Here is a 27,689-nt window from a genome sequence, read left to right on the forward strand (position 1 = left end):
ATTTTGTGTGTGTGTGTGTGTGTGTGTGTGTGTGGTAATGGCAGGGTAGTGTCTTTATTTAGGTTTGGTCCCGGGTTTTCCTTTTGTTAATATTTTTGTTTTGTTTGTTTTTTTGTTTAATGATGTTTTCGTTATGATTCACATAAGCTCTGCCCTGAATAGCTCACAATCTTCTTCCAGTTACATTTAAAGACGTAAATACAAATTTAACATAAAGAAACATTACATATAAACATGAAAAACTAGAGTGCGAGACTATCAGCACAATCGGAACTGAAAAGATAAACGCTAAAGTAAACAAGAAACAAATGATGAAAAGAGCGCATGTTACAAAACCACATTAAAAATAATAGTCAAAAAGTAATCAATGGTAGTCTACCTACAGATATATTATTGCACTTCGGTCACCATTAACGCAACTATTTGTCCACTCTTGTTTTTATTAGGTTTGCACTTGTTTCATCTGCATGACGTCATCTTCTTTAAGCCACATGATGCCGAAAAGCCGCAACTTGCAAACGACCTCATGTATGCGTGTATATAAGACCACGTTAATATGCGCCATAATCTGCTCCTTTATGTTTTTAGCATCTTTTTAAAATATTTTGTTGTATCAAACTTTAACATTTTTGCTGCCACGCTGACGCAAGTGAAGAGATTCCGCATTACGTCATCGCGGAGGCCACATATTGGAGGCAGAAGCTGCCTTGTTCCGATCAGCCAGTGTGCGCTGCCTGAAAAACATTTTCTTCCACAACACAAGCTTTTTTTTCGGAGGTGCCGGAGAGCGGCTCGGGCACGGCCGCTTACGTGCAGCGATGCAGCAGCCTACACCAAAGAAACCGTGATCGCGCCCCGGGACACGACGACGAATTCGCGGATGGAAAAACAGTGATGTTGCATGGCATGCCTCGAAATAAATTCTGGTAAGTGTTGTGCAAAGTGCTGCTGCTGCAGTCGCGGGAGGAGGGAGGCTGACGGGCAACGAGAGGAGCGAGCTTAACCCACTTTGCCCCTCCGGGTGAAATGAGTTTGGCAAGTTTTGGGTGATTTAAAACGGGAGATGTGCAGGTAGTGAAACGCGGATAATGGGAAGGAAGGGGTGGGGGTAGATGTTCCTACAATAGTGAGACCTTTTGTCTCATGTCCACACAGGTGTCTCGAGTATGACAGGTGATGCATGAGGGCTGAGCGTGTACCACAGGGTGCCTGTTGCCACCCCACCCCCCAATGTCCTGCTACCTTTCTTAGGATTTTAGTAATGCTGCCCTAACCTCCACAGGGCAACATCACTGAGTCCATACCCAGAGGTGCATCTCTCTTCAGTGCAAATCTGTGTTTCCATGTTGGCTTTCACATTGCATAGTTAGACAGGCAACCATGCAAACTTAATCCCCTTGTTTGTTTTCTTGTGACATTACAGAATTCAAGCTTCTTAATTCATGCAAAGAACTCACTGGGACACTTGCTACCCATAAATCAGTGTCTGCACTCTCTTTTAACGTCAGGGTCCCAAAGTTCTTCCCCTTTTTGCAGCTGAAACCATGGTGATCATCAGCAGGTGACAGAGAGCCCTCCCGGCAGACATCACCGGCTGGTACCAGGCATGAGGAGAACACCGTCTGACTACCTTTACTACACCACAGCAGAACAGTTGATTAACCTTTAGTCAGCAGTGCAGCTTTTCCCTCTTGGTTTTTTTTTTTTTTTTTTAAATTCCTGTCTGGAGATGGGATTTGGATGCCAGTGTAGTTCAGTCTCGTGATATAAAAATAACTCTGGCCAATCAGTGGTAACAGCTGCGATGTACTGTCCCAAGCCAGCGGCACAGATTGGACTGTAACTCTAGTAAGTGCTTGTGTTTGGAATTGTTGCATGTCAGCCTGGTCCAAGTACACGGAGGAGGACATAAATTAACAGCGCTCTCCTCAGGTTTTTTTTTTTTTTTTCTTAATCGCGCCGCTGCAGAAATAGAATCAAAATGTAAATAACTGACTAATAAGGCTTGTTTTGGTCTGATATTTGTCCAGCAGAAATGCTGTGCAGCGTAAAAAAGGAAAAGGGGGGGTGTGTGGGATAGAGAGTGGCAGGGCTAAACACGGCCAAGAGTCTTGCAGGAATGAGTCACGCTAACTCTCTCTCTGGACTGTTAGTGGTAAAAGATGATTTGCTCTTTTAAGGGCAGTTATTTTCTAATACTTCCAGTGTGGCAGTGCCACAGAGAGTGAGTAATGTTTGCCAGGGCCAGATGTCAGGCACGATGTTTTGTGGGGGTCTGCAACTAGAGAGCCGGCAAAGCTGTAGAAGAATGTGGCACCTTCTCATTTGTAGTTAAAGATAGTGACAGCACATGCTGTATCCTGGCTCACAGTTTCTAGTTTCAGATGTGTTCGGTTTGGCCCGTCCGCACGGGCCCGTTTTGTTTGAAAAGAGTTTGTGTCATGGACGGTTGTTTTAGGAGAAAGGTCGACCTGGCTTTGTAATAACTCTGCTCAGGAAAGGGGGGAAAGGAATACGAACATGGTGCTTTATGAAAGGTAAGGTTGATCATGTCGTTCCCTTCCCCGCACTGGTTTAATATCAGCTCTGGCAATAGATTGTATCAATCTCAGTTATTTCCAAGAATGAAAACAGACCGCAGAAGGTCACGTAGCTGGCACTCTGGATGTGTTTGCCTGTGATGTGGCAAAGGGTATCACTTTTAATCTAGACAATGCTGTATATTTGTACACTTTTATATTTGCTTAGTCTGGAAGTGATAAATGGGATTGAATATCCATTGCTTTCATGATGACATTGGACTTGTGGCTGCTGGCAGTGGCCTGACATTACATTGCATCTAAAAGCGCTGTGGTTGTATTCATCATTCCCTTTAAATTGATGGGATTTATTATTTGCGATATTAGAGGGCAGCGTTTGAATTCTTCTGTGGCCGTTTTGATCTGTGCTCTATTGTGAAGTAATTTACTGAAATACTGCACTTTATCCTATAATTCCAAGTTAACTTATTAGCTTAATCTCTCCCCTCTTGAAGTGGATTTCAAACATTCCTAGTGCTCCATAACGGACTGCCTGCACTGGCAAGAATCAGAGGAAGGCAAGCAGGAGGTGGGCCAGAAAACTGTGGTGTTGTTTGCATTTTAACACTAGGTGAATTCTAATTTCTGCACCACGCATCTCTGCAGCATAATATTTGGGTCTACCAATTACTGTCAGAGTAATTTGAAAAAGCATGCCTGAATGACTGTCTCACAGAAAAAGCGTTTTCAAGCCACTCGCCCAAGAAGTGTCACTGTGCGCTCAAGTATCAGCCCGCCGACCGTTATCTCATAAAAGATATTTACTGGTGAAAAACTTTTCTCTACAAACTTTGCTCGTCTGCAGTGGGAGGTGTTGTGTGTGTGTGTGTGTGTGTGTGTGTGTGTGTGTGTGTGTGTGTGTGTGTGTGTGTGTGTGTGTGTGTTTTAACGAGTGAAGCGGCTAGGATCTTTGCTGCCATAGCAACAAAACCACATGACTAGGTGTATTAGATTGCCTCGGACAGTGTGCAGCGAGGCATGGTGTGAGCATTCTCTCTCTGCAGCTCTGCCCCTTTCAAACTCCTCTCCTTGTCCAACTTAAACATATTCCGATAACCACCGCACTACGCTGCATTCAAGTTGCAGTTTACAAAATATGAATACTCTCAAATTTGGAGTATAGCATGATGTTATCACGGCCGGATTGTCCTGCAGTGGGATGATGGGGCACAATGAGCCGTGGGCCCCTTTTGGCTCCCTTTGATGTTTTTTGTTTTTTTTAAGAAGTTTACACACTGACAGCTCTTGTGATCATTTTTATCTGTTAATTTCTCTTTATGTAAGGAAATTAAAGAGCAGTGACCTTTTATTAGCCTTTCTGAACACAAAAAATGAGAGAACTGTGATAAAGTAGTTGAAGTAGTGTTGCTGGAGTTCCTGCATTGGGAACTGTGATAAATACATTAAACACTCTGTTACTGTTGGCATCTAAAGTGAATAACTGGCTAACCACGTTAATTTGATGAGTTAAAACTTCACCAGACTAAATATTAATAATATTAATATCCTCTACCAAATTTGGATGTTATCAACCTGTTGATGAGCTCCTGTCAGTTGCTTGATATACCAAAACAAAGTAGCCATCTTAATGCTGTTATTATCTGTGGCTCATTATATAGTACGCAGGAGGCACTTAGCAGTTTTATGGTGAAGTGCACGAGAAATCTTCTGCTGTAAATGTCATAGTAAGTTAGCAAACTCAGAATTATAACATGTGCTTAACCTTCATGTCACAGATGGAAGTTTAATTGTGTTACATCTCTGCCATCCTTCCAGCAATCTAAAGCAGACTTTTTGGGCTATTTTAAGCTAAAAAAAAAACACCTGACAGGATTGCATTTAAGAGGCAGAAACACTGATTTTTGCTACTGACCTTGGTGCATATGCATTTCTGGGAGCTTCTTTCACATGGTGCAAAATATCAGGAGGATAATGTTAAAATTGGGTGTGCAAACATTTATTAACATTTGGGACAGTTTTTTGCTAATTGCACTGATATTTAATGCTGAAACAAGTGCAAAAAATAAGACATGCTTGTTATCAAAATTAATGATATCAAGCAATCGCTTGCAATGAATTGCGCTCATGTGCTCATTTAGTAAGTCTGTCCCCTTGTCTGGAATAAGTCAGGTGAAAGGCTTTTAGCCAACTTTCAGCTGAATTATCAGGATATCCACAACTGATTAAACTTTAGATAACCAGAACAGAGAAGCTGCGTTTGTACCAAGTTTAGGAGTCATTGCTTTAAAAGTCAAGAGTTTAATCTACTGCCATTATCACTGAGTCATAACGATGTGTGTCTAATGTTGATGTTAAGCTTGAGGAAGAGCACCCTGAGGTTGCGACTGCTAATGCTGAGGCACTCGGGTTCTGACGCTGTTTTCTCTCCTCTTGATCAGAATGATTGAAGACTGCGGGCAGAGCGTTGACACCATGGCAGATAGAAGGCAACTGTTGGTGGAGATGAGTAAGTGCTCAGGGCCACAGCTCACTGTGATCTATGCTGGACTGTTTAACTCAATGACCGTAAAACTGGCAATTTCTTTCTCTCTCTCTCTCTCTCTCTCTCTCTTTCTCTCTCTGTAAGTTTCATGTACAGCAAATATCATAAAGATCAAGTGTCAACCACATTGATTTTTAAACACACAGGCCTGCAGTATGACCTCATGCTGTCTGTTCGCACAGTGTGAAGGCGCTAATTTAAATTTATTGGAATACAGCTTATTAATATAACACTGTTTCATATATAATATTTTCACAAAAAACATTTATTGTTCTAGTTTTTGATTAGTTCCATCCTTTCATGCGGTAAGTATTCCCATTCGTCGTGTTTAGAGCTGCTTTGTGGACACTGGATGAATGGTGGGGTTTATCTTGTCCTTAAAAGTGAAACTATCCACATTCGCAGCTCAAACCAGTTTAGAGTTGCCATTTAAACCCAGAACTTTCTCACTGTGAGACACACCGGACATAATAAAAAATAATCTGGCTCTTAGGTCTTGAAACTAGGTAAATGCAACATGAGATAAACTACATGATATATTACACAGTGTCATTATTTATTTAGCAAAAACGAAGCCAAAATGCAGAAGCAGAAAAACATCTTTACTGCTTTCATAGGAATTAAGAGGGTTGTAGAATTAAGTAGGAGCCAGGTGCTGCTAATCAAATGCGTTTGATTAATTGATCATCAGCAAATGTGAGCACCTCTATTAATCATAGGTTTTGGCAGTTTGTTGCGCTGGAGCATTCAGGTGTGTGTTACACAATGGCAAGGAGGGAAGACATCAGCAATGATGATATACAAGCAAATGTTGGTGCCCATCATTCGGGGAAGGGTTATAAGGCCTTTTCCAACCAGCTTTCAATCATTTCTACATTTTGAAATATTATTCAGAAGTGGAAAATATTCAAGACGGTGAACATCCTAACAAATTCACCCCCAAGGTCAGACAGCAGAGAATGCAAAGAACCCAAGAGCTACATCTCAACTCTGCAGGCCTCAGCATGTTAAATGCAATTAGAAAAAGCCAAGACCAAAGTGGGAATGTGTGGCCAGAATGCACAGAATCATATTTGGTAGAAACCAAACACAGCATACTAGCACAAACACCTCATACCTGCTGTCAGGTACGGTGTTGGAGGGGTGATTTGGGCTTGTTTTACACCCACAGGACACCTTGTAGTCACTGAGTCGACCATGAACTCCTCTGTATAAAGAGTCAAATGTAAGGCATCCGTCTTTGCCTAGACACCAAAATTCCTTCATAGCGATGTGAGAGACTGATAAAGCCATGCAGAAAACGATTGCTTCATGTTATTGCTGCTAAAGGTGGTTCATTTATACTTAAAATTAAGCTTTTAAGGACTACATCAATTTTATGATATCCTGATTGACAGAGAGTACTTTCCTTTTAGTCATATCTTGTTTTCTCAATGGCATATTTAAATATATTATTTAAATATATAATATTTAACCCTTTGTACTCCATTTTCAGTATTAACTCTCAAGTGACCAAGCTGTTTTAACAACTAAAATGACTGAACAAGCTTTCCTGTTCTTTTTCCCAGTTATAATTTATACAGGAATACTTTTTTAATGGCTCTGTTTGTGTCTATCATGCATGTACTCTTTCTTTTATTGATAAAATGTTCGAAGGTAATTATGGTGTTCAGTCATTTTCATGTAAAAAGGAGTTACCCTGACTCATCTCTATAACTTGAGCTGTTTTCATAGTCATTTTAGGCACTAAGTATCTAAGCTACGGTTCACTGCAGAATTTTAAAATGCAGTGATAAGAAGTGGGAAATTACAATAAAGCCTAAACCTGTAATGTAGTAAAAAAAAAAAAAATCTATATTTTGTTAGAAAACACTCTCACTATCACTTGTATCAGTGGCACATATTTGGTCATTTGAGGGCTAAAGAGTGATTTTCCTACAGGGGCTCAGGATTTGGATTCTATACGACTGTCGACGTACAGAACTGCCTGCAAACTCAGATTTGTGCAGAAGAAATGCAACTGTGCGTATGAATTTTTATTTATTTATTTATTTAGTCTGAAATGTTGCACATGGCCAAGCCAAAAAGGCTTATGTTGACGTCTTCCTGTTTTCAGTGCATTTGGTCGACATTTGGAACGTCATCGAGGCTTTCCGGGAGAACGGCCTCAACGCCATGGACCTCAACGCTGAGCTCTCCGTGGCTCGTCTAGAAGTGGTACTGTCCACTATCTTCTACCAGCTGAACAAGCGCATGCCCACCACGCACCAGATAAACGTGGAACAGTCCATCAGCCTGCTGCTTAACTTCCTGCTGGCAGCCTATGACCCGTGAGTAAACGCGTCACGTGACAAGCCGGCTGCTGGTTCTGTACTTTCACCTCGGAGGTTTTGACGTGAGCTGATGCGGTGTGAAATGTGACCGTGAAAATCCAGACTCTTTACCCTTCTAATGTCACAACACGCAGACGTAGAGCGGATAAGTTTGTAGGCTGACTCATGCTTTTTACAAACACAGCTGATTTCATGCGATTATAGCAGGAACACTACGCAGCCTACGTCTTCACAGCTCCTTTTAAAAGAATACATGAGTTTAATGTTTTCTTTTTTCTTTTTTTATTGTCTTTTAGGGAAGGCCACGGCAAGACATCTATCTTTGTTGTGAAAATGGCCCTCGCAACCATCTGTGGTGGGAAAATTCTGGATAAATTAAGATGTAAGAAACACAACAAATCTTTCTTACTTTTAATCGTGAAAAATGAAATTATAATTGCCTATGTTGCCAGTAATAAATCAGCGAATTCTTCCTATTCTAAGTAATGTAAAATTATTAGGAGCTGTTTTTTCTGCGTCTCCGTGTCTGCTCTGGTTTTAAAACAAGTAGCAGCAGCAGCACTAGCACTGCCCTGGCTCTTCATGGCCAGGAGCAGTCATTATTCATTACTGTATGTGAAGGATAGGGTTTATTACACAATGTACAAATCTGTGGGGGCAGCAGCTTGTAAAAAGAGGGGGGATAAAAAGGAGGGTTGGTGTATAGTTAGAATGGATCTGTATAACTGCTGTACTTTGATTTGTTTTCACAAATAAGTGGGATAATTGTATTGTGTAATGCTATAATTAGCCGACTGTGGTGGCAGCCAACAATTAGTTTGATTAATTTGTGTAATGCCTCTCTGCGTTGTTTCCAGATATTTTTTCACTCATATCAGATTCTGCTGGAATAATGGTGCACTCGCAGTTTGACCAGTTTCTGAGGGAGGTTCTTAAATTGCCCATGGCGGTTTTCGAGGGACCCTCGTTTGGTTACACCGAGCAAGCTGCGAGAACGTGCTTTGCGCAGCAGGTGAGGGTTTGACGCCCGCAGCATTTTGATGTCAGTAAGTGTGCGATTGCTTTAGCATTGACGGTGTGGGTGAATCTCACTCTTCTCTGCGCCGCACGTCAATAGAAAAAGGTCTCCCTCAACACATTCCTCGATACGTTGATGTCAGACCCGCCCCCTCAGTGTCTGGTGTGGCTGCCGCTCATGCATCGCCTCGCCAACGTGGAGAACGGTAAGGCGCGCTGGGGATGGGGAGGATGTAAAGTTCAGCTTTGCATCATGGTCTTTTAGTCACCGCGCACACCATCGCAGACACACCTCCAGTAAAGATGACCCACTGGGACCTTACACCCTGTGTATGAGTGTGCATATCTGTGATGCACTCATCATCACAAGCAGAAGAAAGACTAATATATGTGCACATATAGAGCTCGATGCTGTGCTGCTTTGTGTTTATTTGCTCAAAATGTGGGGGGGCAAGATATCCCAGCACATCTGTCCTTAAATTAATGAAAATTTATTATCAGCTCTCTACAATGTGCAAAATATCTGGATTTACAGTCACATCTGTTGGGGTGTGTGTGTGTGTGTGTGTGTGTGTGTGTGTGTGTGTGTGTGTGTGTGTGTGTGTGTGTGTGTGTGTGTGTGTGTGTGTGTGCTTATGCATCTGCCTTCGTGTGTGTGTGTCTGTGTCTGGCCCCTCCTCTCCTCCCTGCAGTGTTTCACCCGGTCGAGTGCTCCTACTGCCATACTGAGAGTATGATGGGCTTCCGCTACCGCTGCCAGCAATGTCATAATTACCAGCTCTGTCAGGACTGCTTCTGGAGGGGGCATGCCAGCGGTTCCCATAGCAACCAGCACCAAATGAAGGAGTATACGTCATGGGTAAGGAAGGGAGGAAAAGAGGGAGGAGGCAAGGGGTGGGCTAGGGGAGGTGTGTCTGCACCGGACCAGTCATTGTGGCTATTTTTGTTCTGCTTCGCTACAACATGAGGAATCTGAAGATTCAGTGCAGGTGACAGTGTTACCGTGGTGATTTACCGTGTGCTTTGAAAAAGAAATGAGCATCCTTGCGTCCTTACAACCGTCACCTTGCTTCTGTGTATCCCCCAGAAATCCCCCGCTAAGAAGTTATCCCACGCCCTCAGTAAGTCATTGAGCTGTGCATCCAGCAGAGAGCCTCTTCACCCCTTGTTTCCTGAAATGCCAGATAAACCTCTCAACCTAGCTCATATTGTGTAAGTTCATCTGCTCTCTCCCTCTCTCTCTTTTTCCTTTATAGCACTGAAACTGAGGATTTGTGCATTCAGTGCATTCAGTGCCAGTTTGAAACCTTGAAATGTTTTAAATTTATCCCTCAGCTGGTAATGATCCTGTAGCTGCTTCCTTGGTCTGAAGTGATTCCAGTCAATCTCTTAGGTCAACTGATCAATCAGGCTTAATTACAGCCTTGGGATTGTCTGTAATCTGCAGCGCTGCTGCTACTTTTTCCTTGATGTTTAGTGTTGTCGTGTAAATAATGAAACAAATATCAGGCATGAAAGCATAGACTTTTAAGCACTTTGCTGCTGCCTATTAGAGCCCATATTACAGACATAAAGTCACTTCTGGTGCTGAGAGCTAAACTACACACTGATTATTCCATTTTTATGATTCCTGCAATTAAAGTTAATTGTTATGTTAATTGTCCCAGTTTTATAGCCCGCAAATGACCCAAAATTTTCAGAATGATGCCGCCAACATATTTACAGAAAATCAGATGGGTAATAGATTTCAATGCTAGTTTAAGAGGTAAAGATAACATGAGACCCGAAAGTTTGGTTATTAATATATTTTAGAATTTAAAAAATAAATTCTTCCTGTCCCTTCCTTTCACAGTAAAAGCCTCCAAGATATACAGTGCGACTGCCATAAGGCGTTTAATCAACAGATTCTAGGATTAAAATATAATTTGATCTTTGATTTTGCTCGATATTAAATGGAAGATCATGTTTTTCTTTAGAAAAAACTGTTTTTTAATAGTTTTAGTTAGGAATATCTAATATAGCAAACTAGGTAATAGAAAATTGCATTTAACTTATCAGTCAAACTGTAATTTGGTAATAAATGTCGACCAAAAAAAGTTCATTACCGTCGTTTTAATGGTGCACATAAGTCACATCATGTCTAAAGAGACAATAGTTAATAATAGAGTACAGTTTTAATTCAGGCTCAGAAAAAGAAGGAAAAAAAGAAATCTACTTTAAGAGATCAGAGAAAATCTTTTTGATTTTACAACACTAATAATGACGTTAACATAAGGTGTGGGGGGGGGGGTTTGGTTTTTGGGTTTGTTTGTTTTGGTTTTTTTAATTTGTAGAGGTGACAGGAAGTGTACAGATTTTCGTGCATGCATAAAACAAAATGGGATTCTGTACATGGATGCAATTTCATGAGGCTAACCTGTAATCTAATCTACAAACCAGCAGGTTTATATGCATGCTGTACGTTGGCAGCACTACTTTCAGTTCTTTAAAAACTCACTTTTTCTTCACTTTCTTCACTTTACTGAATTATGCTATAAACTCAGTAGATTTGGGGCACTTTCTTTTGTGGCTGCCCAATTTTGTTTTCATTATTATTTTTTTCATTGTTTTTGATGTATTATAGTCTCTTCCTGTGCTTCTGTAATGTAATCAAGTATTTATCCCTTTCTTTGTTCTTTACATTCCTCAATAGAGATACGTGGTGAGTTTGCTTTGATTAATATGAATCATACATCATTGTTACTGTTACTGTAGATTGAATCCTTTGTATTGTGCTAATCGTGTACAGTCAGACTCATCCACTCACATTCCCCACTTGTGACGTGTCCCAAACACTGTTTTGTTTTGTTAATTCCCAGATTCATTCATTCATTCATTCTTGCATGTTCTCCTACATGATATCATACTTTGTTGTCTTAATTAGACACATGTATAAACCACTCAAGTGGAAATTCAGAGATTATAGAGTTGAATAAAATCCTCAAGACTGAAAGAATGAAAGACTAACTGGCGTTTTCTGTCTCTTTAGCTTTTCTCTCAGATCAAATTAAAAACTAATACGTGTTTCCTGTCCAGGCCACCAAGACCGGTGAACATCACCAATGACTACTCATTCTCCCACTCCATGCCTACATCAGGGAACCCTTACTCCACCAAAAAGTGAGTACATCCCCGCTGACAACGGGCGCCCTGGATTTCACAACAGATCTTTTCAATCTGTCGTGCTCCCCAAAGACCCCGTGCCCCGTGAACTCCATGACCCACGCTGTCTTTATTTTCCTTCCCTTTATTTTCTCAGTCTTTGTGTTGGTGTGGGTGCATGTGTGAAGATTTGTGCATCACCATTTAATGTGTTTTCTCGAGCTGAATGTAAATGGCTTGCCTTACAGCAAGAATAATGTTGTTGGGCAGAGAAAGCCCCTGACTGGGGCTGCTCCACATCTGCTGAAAGGGAGAGGGTAAGTGGCATAGGTGTGCATATGAGAATGCCTTTGTAGCGCGAATGCATGCGCGAACTAATATAGATAATAATCATACGCATTAACTAGAGTGCTTATCATCCTGAGGAAACTATTAGCAAGCCGGGTTTCTTATAGAAGGCTGTACACTGTTATTCTCTAGGGGCTGTTTCAAAGACGCTAGATGAAGCATGCATCATGAAGATCATTGGCGCTTCGTTTAGAGTGCCTATTATAATCTCTTCATTCACACAGATATGGGAAACACTAACTGCCATTTTCTTTGAATGTTACCATCAGTCAGCTCATATGCTATGCTATAAATTCCCAGGTTCATTGTTTACGGTGTATGTGAGCAGGTATATTCGTTTTAGACAAAGTGGGATTAAGGCGCTTCCTCGGTCGGTAATAATGTTGTTTTAGAAGAAGTAGTTTAGTTGATTTTTCTTGTGAGAGGAATTTGTGCACTTCTGCACCTGCACTTGAGAAACGAAAGCATTCCTCTTGGGCACACTGCTCCCTTTCATAACTGAGGCTTATAGAAAAACATACAGATGATGTGATGAGTGATTAGCATCGCTCGCGTTATTCTTCTTGTGCATCGCAGACTATCTGACATTGAAGTTGCCGTTGAACAGGGCCTGTTTAGAAGTTTGGTAGCTGACTACAACTAAAGACAGCAAGGATTATTGTTAATAAATTTATGACTTTAAAGTTTTAGAAGCATGGACAGTATACAGTAAAAGATCATAATAAATAATTCACTAGCAGGGACCACATCCTGAGGTAGATTTGACGATGGGAGATGTTGGGAGAAGAACAGATCTGAGACTGCGGTTGAGGACTGGCAGCGTCGGGCAGACCCCCATGTGTTAATGAGGGACGTGAGAAATTAGAAGGGGGGAGGGCACAAAAATGAGAACGATGCACCGGTAGTTCAGGGAGGCGTGTATATCGTTAAAGAGCAGGGAGGGGAGTGTATGAGGTGTCTCATTTCTGATCTCCAAAAAGGTTTTTTTGTTGCAGTACCATGCATGGCCACTGGGAACAATTGCCACCGAGGGTTGTGCTAATAAATTCTTAATATATCCATGCATATATCTGCAACTTCACTGGAGTGTTGTTGTATCTCATGGTTTTCTTTCTTTTGATACTTCACTAATTAACTATAAATTCCCCAATAAAGGCAATTTAAAAAATAAAATGATTTTATTTTTAACAATAAATTAATGGTGTTTCATTTAGATCATGACAGGTCTCCTAAACATTAACAGCTGATTTCCAGCACATACAGTATATCGTACGTCTGAGCTCGGTCGGGTCAGTATGTAGTACTGGCTAGTGAACATCCATGATAATTATGTGGTAGCCTTTGGTCTTGTTTTGTTTTGTTTTTTCATTTCAAGGGTGTCTGGGCTCTCTCTTAGCGATGGGGTGAAAGGCTCAATCATTCAGGAGGGACTCACAGTAGAGTCCATATTCCTCCACATTGAAAGGAGCCAGCTGTGGAGGTTCGGCAATATAAATAGGATGCCTTCTGGGTGCCTCCTAGGTGAGATGTGTCCTTAGAGGAGGAGGCTCCAGGGTAGACCCACTTGAGAGTTTACATCTCTCTGCTGGTTTTTGATGAGCTGAAGGAGAGGCTGGGCATTCCTGCTTACAATGCTGCCCTTGTAATCACTGCTTTCTTCTGACATTGTAACTTACATGTACGTGTAAATGCTAATAAAAGAAGCTGCTATTGAAAATATTGTTTGAGCCGCATGGTCGCTACATTCGAGGTGTTTGCAATCCTGGTGGATGGCCTCTATAAAGGGGCCATGTACACCTGACTTATCGTGAATGTTTAAGCAATAAATAGATGTTCGATAGTTTTACTATGATGACTAAGTGCCTGTAGAGTATTTATCTAATAGTTTTGTTTTGTTTTGTTTTTTTGTTTTTTGCTTGGCATGTCCTCAGTCTGCTCTTAGCCTTCATCGGCAGTGTCTCTCCCAAACATAATATGGCCTTGTTTCGCTCTAGTCACCCATGAATGGCTGCTTTTCAGCTGTTCTCCTCTTTTCTTTTGTTGTGTCCTCTCCCTGCCTCCCTCGCTCTTTTCCGTCCCCACTCAACCCCGTTGTCACCTGTGTAACGTAATGTCTTGTGTTTTGTGAAACCCTGCACTGTTCCAGGTTGAACTACAACCTCGATGTTGCCGATAGACTTGCTGACGAACATGTACTCATTGGCCTCTATGTGAACCTACTCCAAAACAACCCCAAAACATGGTTAGTGGGTGTGCCGCTGTGTTTGCCAAACACTAGTGGAAACTATGTGCTCCGCTGAACTGCTGCCTTTCCCCCTAACCTAGTCTGAGTGTGTTACAGTCCTAACGATGCATGCTGTCAGACTGTTTTAGAGGCTGGTTGCTTTGACCTTTGACCCTTTCTGCATTCTCCGGCAGTGTTTCTGACCGAGTTGTATCCAAAGTGGGTATCAGGGTCTATTCCTTCAAACATTATGACTCTATAACTCAAAGTTTAATACTTGTCTCAGCCATGCAGCGTACATGTGTTGTCTTTGAGTGAAATGTATCAAGTTAAAAGTGGCAGCTTTTTAATTTTGTGTAACTTCCAATACAGATTAGTTTAGTTAACTGGTATCAAATTGTTTATTAGTCTTTTGTTTGTTTGATCCTGTAAATCTTGTGACTTTTAATAATTTTTTTTACTGCAGGTGATTTGACATATTTTCTATTATTGTTGTGTGGCCTATGATAAAATGCCTATATGTGTGTTTTATTGGAGAGTGACTTCCAGATAACATGTTGTGTTATTGTAGCAGCTTTTGACCCTACTTGTACGCATGCGTGTGCATAAATGCGTAAATACAGGGCTGTATGGTTTCTTTGCTTTTTGTTTTTACTGTATTTGTAATTAGATAAGCTTTCAAATACAAAGCAATCGATTGCTTTGTATCTCCACTTTTTTACTTAACCCCTCTTAATTTATGCTTTTCGTTTCACGCGAATAGCTTAGCGTTACTTCCTGTCGAAGCTTTCATGTCATGAAAAGTGAAAGTTATTTGCTTTTTTAAAATTTCTAGTGCTCATGTTGCGTCCACATACATGTTTTATTTTTAATTGTGCCGTGTATTGTTTCTCTCTCTGTTTTCCTCTTGATCAGTTTGCTGGAGAGCAGTAACCATCAAGATGACGAGCACAGTCTCATTGCTCGCTATGCTGCTAGACTGGCTGCTGATGCTGCGGTGAGATAAAAGACATTCATTTCACACAAACATCTTTCATCGCTGTCCAGTTAAAAAAACAACATAAAAAAACTCGATTTGACATTAACTGCTACTCTACGTTAGAGGGTTTCATTCTTCTTTTTTTTATAGTCAAGAAGGTGATCATTCTCTGTTATCATTCTTAACAAGCATTCTTAACCAGTACAGGAGGGAAGTATACATTTCTACTAGAAATTTATACTCCGTACATTTTCCGAAAAGGCTCTTTACTTTAGGAATTTGAATTTGAAGAGAGTTATATATCATTTACAGCGCTATAGTCATGGGTTAAAGTTGGTCAGAATGATCCAGAACAGGTTTTTGGTGCTGTGCTTTGAACAGATCTATCCAAGATGGACTGCTGGAACATTGAAGTATGCTAATTTTGTGTTATGCAGAGTTTAGTGCTAAAGTGAGTACTCTGCTGTGGCAAAGTTTAGAGTAATGAACTGTGTTGGACTATTGTGGAGCAGCTGTGGCGTTCATGGTCAGTGTACCAGGGCAACAAACAATTTAAGTTTGAGCCAATGATGCTGATTAGATTCACTCACTGAATTCCACCTTTACACTGTCTAAGGGTTAGAAATCAGCTGTGATAGTTTATGTAACATCTGCTTATATCTAGTTAACTTCAGCTGGCTAAATCCACAAAGAGCAGCAGCACAGGTCAGGTGTTCGCAGCATGCGCACAAAATCTACTGGAGCTCACAGTAGAAATTATTGTGACTAATTTCTAAGTGATTCTCTTCTCTACACTCCACCACTACAACTGATCTGTTCCCACAGCAGCCAAACCCCACCGTAACCCCTGACTGGGCTCATTTTCCTGTTTAGATGTGGAGGCAGAGTCACCCATCTACAGCGTGGGCAACAGACGTTCAAGCTGAAAACTTTTATTAGAATTAGAAGTTAGGTTGAAATAGTTTGATTTCTCATGTACTCATTTTATTTTATTATTGTATTAACACGACAAGAATCAGTTAGTTTTGCACCAGTTATTATTGTGTTGTATTTTCTAATTACCTTTTGTTTTTATTTAATTTTGACATTTTAGTTTTTTAATTCAGTTTCATTTAGTTTCTTTTTCAGTTTAGTTTTTATTGTTGTAAAGTGATTTATTTAATTTTGATTTTAGACTTTTTAATTATTATTGTATGTAGGTCATTACCAAGAGTTAGGAAGGGCAATACAGCTATTACAATGAAAACATATAAGGCTCAGAGTCTTTTAGAGTCTCAAAAAAACATCCCCAGTTATAATAACTGGTTTTACCAGATTAACAAGTATTAAAACTACAGATATTACCTGTGTATGTTTATTGTATTTTATTCACAAACTTATTTCAGCTTTACTATTTTTCAGAAGTCTATTTTTTTTATTTTAGTTAACAACAATGGTTTTTAACATCTGGTTTTGTTTTTGTTAACTATAATAACCTTGCTTTGCACACACATAGCTGATGGAAATCTCCTGCTATGAGTACATTTCACAACCTGTACTTTTTCACTTTACTTGAGTAAATTGATCAAATCAGTATTTCAGCTTTTACCACAGTATTTTTAAACACTTTTTTTTTAAAATCTGTATTTCTACTAAAGAGAAGAATGTCTGTACGTTTGCCACCTGCGCTAACCAGAGCCGTGTGCCTGCTCATGCTCTTATCGGAGGTCTTGATGGATGGCTGGTGACTTAACTGCTTTGTTCCCTCCTGTGAGATATGTGATAAGCTGGTGGATGACATCACCTAGAGGTGAAGCCAGTTCACGTGATGTCTCTCGCTTGGTTTCACCAACAGGCTCAACAGCAGAGGGTCCCCACAGACCTCCCCTGCTCTCTGGATGCCAACAAACAGCAGAGACAGCTCATTGCCGAGCTCGAGAGCAAAAACAGGTTAGGCATGGCTGCATCGGAGAAACTGCTCGCCTCCTTTCTTTTGAAATTCACCTTTCAGAATGAAGGCATCTCTGAGCAGACCTCAAAAAGCATTCACTACTCCAGGCTGCCATTAAATACTAACTTAAATACTGCAACTGAAAGTCATTATTTAAGGAAATAAAACCTATTTAACCTCAGTTATATTATTCTTTTGAAGTGGTTTAAAATTGCAAATAAAAAGACATAAAATATGATTCTACAAAGAAGTAGCTGTGAAAAATTAATATTTATTAAAATTAGGGAAATTTATTTTGAGGTGGAGGCAAAGGTGAGTAAAAAATGTGAACCAGAAGGCTGTAATCAATAATTTTAGCTTGACCTTGGATCATATGACCTCAGAATTATTCTCCTTTTTCCCTGAGCTGATGTGTCTGCACCAAAGACATTTGGACTTATCAGCTTAAAAAAAAAAAAAAATATTAATGACTCTATTTATCTTCCTCCTATGGAAGCTTGTTTGAAGTTGGGGATTTAAAATTTATTTCAACCTGTGTAGTAATATTATATTTTTATTGTATTTATATGATTAGTTAGTTAGTTGAGTAAAATGTAACTAAACTAGGAAGCTCTAATCAGTATTTTTGATCTATGACTTCTTTTCTTGTTTCCACCACTGAAAAAAAATTACATTTTGCCATCCATATGTCAAAATTTCAGGGTTATTATCTCAAAATTTCAACTTTTTTTTTTTCTCAAAACTGAGAAAATAACTTGAAAATGAAGAAAGAACTTAAAATTTTGATTTCTTAAGTCAACATTTTGAGATAATTACCTGAACTTTTGACTAATGGATGACAAAAACTGTATTTTACATTGGTGGAAACAAGCTTCTGTATTCCTAAGTGTTAGGGTCCTGCAGGACTGGGTTAATGTGATAACGTAACACCTGTGCTCTTCCTAATCTGACAAGTCAGAAATCCTCCCTTGTTCTACGTTTACCACTTTCATACTGTGATATTTGGTTGCAGCAGAGAGCAGTTTGTATAATTTAAATTTTTTTAAAAACAAAACGCTAAAAACATAGTGCAAGTCACCGATACTCGACTTATGGCCCACTATAGGAAATCAACCAGCCTGTCAATCACTTCCTAATCAACAACAACTTCACTCAAGGATTTCCAGCTGTGTTTAATGTTGTATAAATTCTTTCAAATGTAATCAAAGCTTTTGCAGTTTCTTCTACTGAATGCAGGTCAAATCTAGTGTCAATCATTGGAAGTTAATGTCATTAATATAAACAAAAATTATTTTAAAAAAAAATGAATTATGAGCCTTAAACTGTTTATTCATTTTTTTCTAATAAATATTTATGTGTACTATTAACAGGATACTGGCCTGTGGACACTACAGTGGTGTATCAGTGTACCAGTATCTGTGCTGCACTTTACCTCTAGAGTACCAAAAGGTAGAGGGGTTTCGTATTGGAGCATTTAGCTGCCGAAGAGCCAGGTGTTTCCCATAGGAGTTGAAACCAAACAGCTGAGAGAAGGCGATAGGTGAACTGACATTACTGAGATAGTCACAAAATTATATTGTTCTGTGTCTGCTGGATGCTATAAATAACTGAGCTGATGAACAGCTTGTTTCTGCTGCCTCATAGTGGCCAGAAATGCCAGTTACTGCAGGTTTAGAACATCATGTTGACTTCCTGTCAGAAACACAGTTTGACGTGGCACTTGCACATGTTTGTACTCATCGCAGAGAAATCCTCCAGGAAATCCAGCGACTGCGCCTTCAGCATGAGGAAGCTTCCCAGCCGCCACCAGACAGGGGCCAGCAAAACCCCACCCTGCTCGCTGAGCTACGACTCCTCAGGTAGCTCCGCCTACTTCGAGTTACCAAATGCAAATGAGTTATAACAGACAGCTTTGCTTAGGCTGCTAAAGAACATGCGTAATGAATATTATGTTTTTCAGTCTGCAGATGTTCATTATGTTGTGGGGGGGGGGTTTAGCCACTGACGTGACATTATGGCTTCATTATGCTATGCAACTTGTTTCTTCTGTTAGGCAACGCAAAGATGAGCTTGAACAAAGAATGTCTACTCTGCAGGAGAGTCGCAGGGAACTCATGGTGCAGCTGGAGCAACTAATGATGCTTCTCAAGGTACTACAGATGTGCCTTTCATCTCTGAGCGCAGTGCAGTCAGATAGTGAATAGTTTAGTTTTATTCCTTCTGATCACTGAAGGAGCAGACGCTATGTTTCCTTTTTCCAGAGTTACTTGGACTGAATCATATCTGTCGCAGACTGTTTACATAGAAAACATGGACATGTGGGCTATAGTGAGCTATATATACATAATAATAATTATTATTACTATTTTACAGCAGGTGGTGACCAATATGCTCCGATAAGGGATTTTTCCTTGTGTTACTATTTCTCTTAGCTGTGAGGACTCATCATAGCTCAAGAATGTCAAACTGGCTCTTTCCCACAGTGTGTCTTTTATTCTGTCTCCCTCCCCTCACCCCTCACCAGTAATGGCAGATGGCCTACCTTCCCTGAGCCTGGTTCTGCAGAAGGTTTCTTCCTGTTAAAAGGGAGTTTTTCCTTCCCCCAGTTGCCAGTTTTTAGCTCAAAGGGAATTGTTTGATTGTTGGGGTTTTCTCTTTATTACTCTAGGGTCCTATAATATAAAGCACGTTAGATGACTGTTATTGTGATTTGGCGCTTTAAATAAATAAAAGTGAATTCAACTGCTGTAAAAGAGAACAGTGATAAAGGGGGGTCTTTATCACTAGGAAAAGCTGTAAAACTTATGAAAATACAGTTTAAAATCCAAAGTTTATGCCCTCCTTCATATTTTCCAATGCCATTCAGTGGTGCCGGATTGCAGACTTACATGGGATCTTAATTCAGAGGATGCTTTAGAAGACATGTCTGCCACCCTCTACTATGGGGGGTGAGTTTGATCTACAGTTGACATAATGCAAGTTTCTCAAAGCCTGCACAGCCTGCCTGCAGTACTGCCTTAAGTGGGGAAGATATTAATCTAATTAGCCCAATAGGATCAATGTTAATCCACTAAACTTGCACGAGGAAGCCGCGTGCTGACCAGGTCTTTGCGGAAGTCCGATTCGATTTTACAGACGTGGCTGCTGTTTCATGAGCCGTCAGACATTCTTTTTTCTTTTTCTTTTCTTTTTCTTTTTTTTTTTTTTAGCGGGAGGAGGAGCGGAAACAAGCTGTAAGTGTGAAAGAGAGGAAAAAGAGACCAGGATGCATGTTTGAAATGAAACCTTTGCTGTGGGTGTGTGGCATCTGCAAGAAATAAATACATTTGAGACCAGTGAGATGTCCCTTTTGGAAAAGTGTGTGTTTTTGTTGTAAATGCATTGTGTGTATATCTTTAGAACAACATGTCTTATACTCACAATAATGTGACCACAGTATCAGATGCAAACACTATACTGCCAAAAGTATTTGCTCATCTGACTTCACAGGCATATGAACTTGAGTGACATCCCATTCTTAATGCATAGGGTTTAATATGATGTCGGCCCACCCTTTGCAGCTATAATAGCTCGAACTCTTTTTCAAAGACCTTCCAACGCCAGTGTTTATGGGAATTTTGGACTATTTTTGAGGTCAGACATTGATGTTGGATGAGAAGGCCCAGCTCACGGTCTTCACTCAGATAAATCCCAAAGGTGTTCTGTCAGGTTGGGACTCAGGAATCAGGAATTCACTGAACTCCTAGGAGCGACCCATTCTTTCTTAAATGTTTGTTGAAGCAGTCTGCATGCCTAGGTGCTTGATTTTATACATCTTTGGTCACGGAAGTGATTGGAACACCTGAAGTCAATGATTTGGATGAGTGAGTGAATACTTCTGGCAATATAATGTATGACTGGTCACCATATATAAAACATAATTGTTTACTAATGGACATTTTTAATTTCTTTACATGCATTACAATGATGTTCTGGATTATTGAAACTTTGATAAATATTAATTCAGCATCTTGTGGTTTGTTCTCTGCAAATACTTGAAGTGGCTTTTAAGAACATGAATCTATTTGTAGCAGCATGTTACATTATACTGCATGGGAGTCGTTCAGATTTTCTTCTTACACAAAAATGTGTACGTCCTTTAGACTCAGGGTCCCGGCTCGCCGCGCTCTTCACCCAGCCACACCATCAACCGGCCAATTCCCACACCAATCCACTCGGATTCTGCCAGCACGACCCCGACTCACACACCTCAGGACTCCCTTATGGGCGTGGGCGGGGACGTTCAGGAGGCCTTCGCTCAGGGTAACACAGCGGCCTGAGTACTTGTTATTGGAAACTTTACAGGATCACACTTTAAAACTGTTTTTGTTTTTTTGCTTTTTTTTGTTGTTCCACCCCCCAAAGGTCCAAGGAGAAATCTGAGAAATGACCTGCTCATTGCTGCTGACTCCATCACTAATACAATGTCATCACTGGTTAAGGAGCTCAATTCAGGTAAAGACGAATGGAGGGAAAACAGTTGTAACAATCAGACTTATTATACATGAACTGTTTTTATTATCTTTCCTTTTTTTTTAAATAAACAGAGGGCGGAAGTGAAACGGAGAGCACTGTAGATTCGGATTTTGGACGTGAACTACTGGCCACAAACTCCTCAGATCCTTTCTACGCTTACAAACCAAGGTACCTTTAAGATACATAGAGCAGTGAAAGTCATGTTTAGACCCTGTACTCAAGCAAAAGCAGCCATATTATTAATAAAAGTATACACAAAGTCTTTTTTGTCAAGCCATACCATGAAGATATGAGAAAGAGATGTTGACGCTAGGTTAATAAGAGAGGTGACGAGCACTGAGCAGGAGTCATGCTGAGAAAGAGCACCACAGATGTGATGTTTGCTTTGAGAGTGTCGATGGAGAAGTATTGAGAAGGTCATAAGACGCTTCACTGCGTCTTTGCGGATCTAGAGAACACATATGATAGGGTGGTGAGAGAGAAACTGTGGTACTGCATGAGGAATTCACGAGTGAAAGTATGTAAAGGTGGTGCAGGACATGCAGGGCAGTGAGACACAGGCGGGATGTGCACCTGCAGTGACAGATGGGTTCAGGTGAGGGTGGGACTACATCAGGAATTGGCTCTGAGCGCCTTCCTGTTTGTCATGGTGATGGATTCGCTGACTGATGAGGTCAGACACGAGTCTCTGTGCATTATGATGTTACACACAACATTGTGATCTGTAGTGAGAGTAGGGAGCAGGTGGAGAAGAGTCTGGAGAGGTGGAGGGTTAAAGTCTGGTTAATTTTAGGCCCGTACAAACAGTTAGAAATTTCAGCTCAGTTGAAAAGATAAACAAGAAAGATTTTTTCAATCTTCTTTCTTCTATTAGTTTATTTCTGAACATTTTTGGGGGGCTTCAAGCCCTTCAGATTAAAGTATCTAAGAATTTTAAAGGACTCACACAGAGGTGTCTTCTGGCTTCTGGCGCCTCTGGGCTGCGACCGTGTGCATCGGGGCACAGTGGACGGTTTATCACGACCGTTTTTTTTTTTGTTTGTTTTTTTTGTGCCGTGGTCACAAACCTGTCACGAGCCGACTTAACCCACTCATGCAAAGAGTAAAGTTTGATCACACAATAGCAAAGGCAGCTTATAAATAGACCGTATGAACTTTTTTGTTTTGCCATGTTAAATTACTACTTTGGACATTATTTACATTTATAATATGTACCCATGCAAAAGCAGTATATACATGTGAGGGACTTAAACGTTGGGGGATTATCCCACCGAAAACAGATTTTCTTCTGTCTGTTTGGGGGAAAAAAAGTCATTGCTCAAGTTGTTCCAGACAGCTTTGATTGAACAGCGATAAGTGACAGCCTCTTCAGGCATCTTTATGTCATCCTAATCCTAAACAGTCCTTTGCAAAAATAGCCGTTCACCACGGCAGGTGCAGACGGGAAGGGTCAGATAGCCTTAGCTGTGGGAAAATGATGATTGAAATCCACAACAAGCACCTTTATCCTCCACAGGAGATGTCAGAGGGTGCAGCTAATATCTGTCTGAGCCTACTCTGGTAGCGCCGGCACTGCTGCTCCAACACTATCACCCAATGTCAAAGCTGCAGTTCTCCTGTGAGCTTCAGCTAGCAGCGTCACATGACCTGCCCCCCCCACCACACAGGAGGCAGAACTGAAGCACTCACACAGCTGCTGCTGACAGTTTATGCTTTGCTGACCTGCTGAGTGCGCCTTTCTCCCATAAACTGTTTATGCTTTCCTCACGTTAATGGATAGTTGATATTTAACCTACAGCTACAGCCTACGCCATTATGACATGATTTAATCTGATAATATATTAAACGTTCAAACACTTTCATACTATACTACTGTTTTTTGGGGGTTTTTTTTAAATCCTATTACTGCAGTTTTCATAATAATGATGCATGGATTGGAAAAAAAGCTTAAGACCCAGTGATAGCACTGGTTCCAGGGCTTGGGCGTGCACACCCTTTGCATCGCTCAGCTGTCTGTGGGACTGAGTACAGTTAGGGCAATGAGATTGTTTTACTTATTGAGAGGAAGCCCATGCAACTTCTTGTTATTTGTGATCATCTTGAACAAATGGCCTGTTATGCTTGAGTACAGGTTATAAAAATGTGGAATTCTGTCATGAATGCTGCTGATTTTCTCTTTGATTTGGCTAAAATGTCAGTGGAGTGGGCGCAAATTCAAGAACTTTAACAGCAAGTTGTATTTCGTGAAGCGTTCAGGCAGTTCACCGTTTTGCGTACACCAAGCACTTTATACGTAGGTCATATCTTAGACTTTTATAGAGAACCGTTCAGTCGCATCCATCCCTTTTTTTTCCCCGTTTTAAACTGCTTTGTTTTTTCATGACAGGCCTGCGAGCGCTGCCGATGAGGAGTGCTTTGAGAAGGATCTGGAGCGGCAGCTGGAGGATGAGCTCCAGTTGGATGAACTGAAAAAGCACAGGCAGGAAGCGGACAAAACGTGCATGGTGAGTTATAGCTTTCCAAGACTGAAATAGCAGGAGAAGGTGGCATATTGTGTGTTCTGAATTATTAAATTGCCCCTTGTCAGTACCTGCTCTGACCTGCTGTGCTGGTTTTAATTATGTGGCGCAGGTGACTCTGCAGCAGTGACCACGTAGGTCCAGGTGACTGGTAAGTTATTTCTACCTGTCAGCTGTGGATTTTTTTTTTGGATCTCTAGTTTCTAGTGCACATCATCATACCAATGTAAAATTCACCTAAGCATCTGGAGAAATGTCACGTAGCAACTGTTTATATTCTCTCTATTGGTCATTACACACATGCAACCAACAGCTAGTGTATCTTGTGCCTAGCTTGTGCCTTCTCCATGGTTGTACCAGCAGAGCAAGCTTCACTCACCGCAGGTGTGCAACACTAAGTACACGCATCATTTTCTGTAGCCTCTAGGGGCAATGGCGAGTCCATTGTTTCTCTAGCCATTAAGGGTATCACCAATCAGGATGTATAAGGCTCTGTGATAACAAAAGATGTTGTGGGTACAATAAATTAAAATTCATAATAAAATATGCAACAAAAGGGAAAAATACACTGAGGCCACCGCAAAAGGAAATTTACAGTGTCGCTAGTAATCAACGACAACATCGCGGGTTAATTCTGGTCAATTGCGAAAACAGTAACCGTAATTTATAACCATAATATTGCCTATAAAAATATGAGAAGTCTAAGTGAGACTAGGGTAACTGATGGCCTTAGGGCAGCAGTGGACAGGTAATTTCCCCCAGGGGCCACATGAGAAACTGAGACTGTTGTGCAGGTTCACCCCAATAGGCTGAACTCAGTTCTGTTCAATATTAATGCTGTCTCTGTATTGTTGGTGTGGCCCTCCACAACAGTCTCAGTTTCTCATGTGGCCTCTGGGGGAAATTAACTGCCTCTCTTTGACACCTTTGATTTTATCCTCACCCAATCAAGAGTAACAGTTTGAATACCTGACACTCTCAGGGTTGAATTACTTCCATGATGTTCTTCAGTGTAGTGCTTGGCCACAGGATAATTCAACAATGAATTGCATACCTACATAAAGTAGGTGTGCAATAGCCTGTCAGACGACTGTGTACTTCCTGGATGATGTCCTTAAGGGCTTACCATTGCCCCTAGAGGCAAAAGAAAATGATGCAAGTACTTGGTGCTGCACAGGTGTGGTGTCTGAGGCTTGCTCTGTTGATATCTTTGTATCTCTAAGCCCTAAAAAAGGCACAAGCCAGTATACACTGGTACATTTTTAAATCTCAAAATACCTACCAGTAAAATACAGGCATTTTATTACTTTTCTGAGCTGACCTTAAGTGCCAGGACTTGGATGTTTTATGATATGTTTTAGTTACAATCTTACCATTTTACTTGTTTCTTTGTTTCCTTTTTAATTTATAATCATCCAAGTACTGGACAGCTAGACTAAATGGACGTGAGTTTTAGCATTTAAGAAATGCGTTTGATCTGCAGAAAAGTGAAGGCAAAATTAAAAAAAGGTGTTTCTGTCGATCCTGAAATCCATGAAGCAGGTTGTCCAGGAGTTTTTTAGCAATCACAGAGCAGAGACTCATGCTGGGCTTGTGAATAACATGCTCGGTGACTGAAGGTGCACTTTTTACATTCTCGTCTTGACATTTTCCCCACCACATCAGGAACAATTTCAACAATTGCCTCAAACTCTTCTGAGCACGCTGACTTTGTTCTATTTTGAGGTAAACTGACAAAAATGTGCGTCTCTGGTTTTGTCTCCCAGTTTTCAGAATAAACGCTTTAAAACAATTTTGGTGGGAAATAGTTAAAATCGATATGAAGTGTCAAAACGTCGGTAATTTGTATCTCAAAAATAAAAACAGCATTTTCCTGTTTAGCCAAGTTGGATTTAGATGGACGAAGAACCGTTTCAGCTTCATAGCAACCTGTTAAATAAGCATTATAACTTAAATGTGGACTTGGGGCCCAAACCTCTCTCCATCTATGTAAAGTTTAAGGTCTTAAAGCAGCAGATTACGATGATACTGTGCTTTTACTCCCATAAAATTTAAATAAATCCACCTTAGTTTGAAAACTGTGTGTATGATTTAGGGAGCAAAACTTTGTCCTTTTCGATAAAGAGCTGGTCTGAAGTTCTTTTTTTCTACTTTTCTACAGATGTTGGTGTAATCATTGTGAATTCTTTTCACCAGTCATGTAGTGAAGCAGATGTTATATCAGGCTTATTTTAAGATATTTAAGTTGATCTCTAACATGAAATTTATGAATCGCTTACCCACATGGCAGACGTGCGTCAGAAACGTGGATGAAGCACAAACATGCTACAGTATTGATGTTACTATGGGAGTACCCAAACAGCCAGTCATCCTTCCATCAATCCAATTTGTTTAGCGCTTATCCAGCACACTTGTCAGAGCTGGGATTTGTCTGAATAATGCGCTCACACGCCTTCTAACGTTGTCCTTATTCTTCACAGGCGAGCAATATGAAAAGCAAAAACAGCTGAAGACACTGGACGAGACAACGTTGGGCCGACAGTATAGAGCACTGAGGACATGAATTTAAGTTACGCTAAATCCAACCATAAAATACATTTATGTAAAGATATATATTTTTAACCAAGCACATATTTAAGGTAATACTGTGAGCTTATGTAAAGAGATTAATTCCTGAGCTGTCTCTTATACCACAGGTGCCATAAGGAACAAAACAAAAAAAGGAAAGAACACAATTTTGGGAAATTATTTCTTAATTTTTGTTTTGGTTTTTTTCTATATATCAGTTGTTTAGCAAATGTACAACTGCACTGTTAGGACAGGGTGGACACCGTGATTCTTTGAAATCAAATTGTTGTCATCTTCTTTATAATTTGTGATAATGAGCCTGGGATTATGTTGGCGCTGATGATGATGATGATGATGTAAATGATCAAAGCTGAAGTCTTTTGTAAGCGTGTTGCCCTGGCCGGGTTACCATGAACAAATGTTAGTATATTTCTTACAGCTGCTGTTGAGATGCTTTGGCTTTTTCTTTTTCTTTTTTTTTTTTGAGCTGGCCAATCAGATGCATTTCTTTTATTTGATACATTAGTGTTAATAATAACTCACACTGCCTTAGCTGATTGGATGACCTCTCAATGGAGTTTGTTCAACCTGTCAGTGCAGCATGTAGCTTACAACAAAACCTGCAGCAATGCTGGAAGTCTTCACTGGACATGATAATACTGATACTAGTAGGGTTTGTTTGTCTGCAGAGGGAACTGGTCTGCAATCATGTATGCTGTCTATTAAATGTCAATTAAATATAAGATATAGATGACTGGTTCTGATGTCTGGAACTGTTTTTTTTGTTTTTTAAAGTGGAAGAAGAGATGACACAAATGGATCCAAATCACTCAAACGTAAAGATTTACAACCATGAGGGCATTGAAGAAACTGCATTTACTATCAGTGGTTTATGAATTAAGGTTAAATCATAGATAATCTGCCATTGTTCCCTTTGCTAGTCACACAAATCTTTGTGACTTGCATACAAACACACATATACACACACACTCGATGTATTTTCTGAGTGTGCACCAAACTTTACCCAGTCACT

At 40.4% G+C, this 27,689-nt stretch overlaps 1 protein-coding gene across 8 annotated transcripts; it reads left to right on the plus strand.

Moving 5' to 3' along the window:
• Positions 1-610: 610 nt before the first annotated feature.
• Positions 611-27,407, plus strand: dtna (dystrobrevin, alpha). 8 transcript variants are annotated; one of them, XM_039602765.1, is made up of 23 exons: positions 2,515-2,537; positions 4,979-5,046; positions 7,024-7,104; positions 7,199-7,412; positions 7,712-7,797; positions 8,273-8,427; positions 8,533-8,638; positions 9,125-9,291; positions 9,520-9,644; positions 11,125-11,133; positions 11,508-11,591; positions 11,822-11,890; positions 14,068-14,163; positions 15,061-15,142; positions 16,959-17,053; positions 18,800-18,913; positions 19,108-19,204; positions 21,197-21,356; positions 21,459-21,548; positions 21,641-21,737; positions 23,956-24,073; positions 24,201-24,239; positions 26,569-27,407. In XM_039602765.1, the coding sequence occupies exons 1-22, from the start codon at positions 2,521-2,523 to the stop codon at positions 24,216-24,218; spliced, it is 2,148 nt and encodes a 715-aa protein (XP_039458699.1). In that variant the 5' UTR covers positions 2,515-2,520; the 3' UTR covers positions 24,219-24,239; positions 26,569-27,407. The 8 variants fall into 8 exon arrangements, with proteins under 8 accessions (XP_039458700.1, XP_039458699.1, XP_031593683.2 ...); XM_039602766.1 differs by lacking the exons at positions 2,515-2,537; positions 24,201-24,239 and adding an exon at positions 611-926; XM_031737823.2 differs by lacking the exon at positions 24,201-24,239.
• The last annotated feature ends 282 nt before the right edge of the window (positions 27,408-27,689 follow it).

Source organism: Oreochromis aureus, linkage group 18 (assembly GCF_013358895.1).
Source record: "Oreochromis aureus strain Israel breed Guangdong linkage group 18, ZZ_aureus, whole genome shotgun sequence".
NCBI classification, from domain to species: Eukaryota; Metazoa; Chordata; class Actinopteri; order Cichliformes; family Cichlidae; genus Oreochromis; species Oreochromis aureus.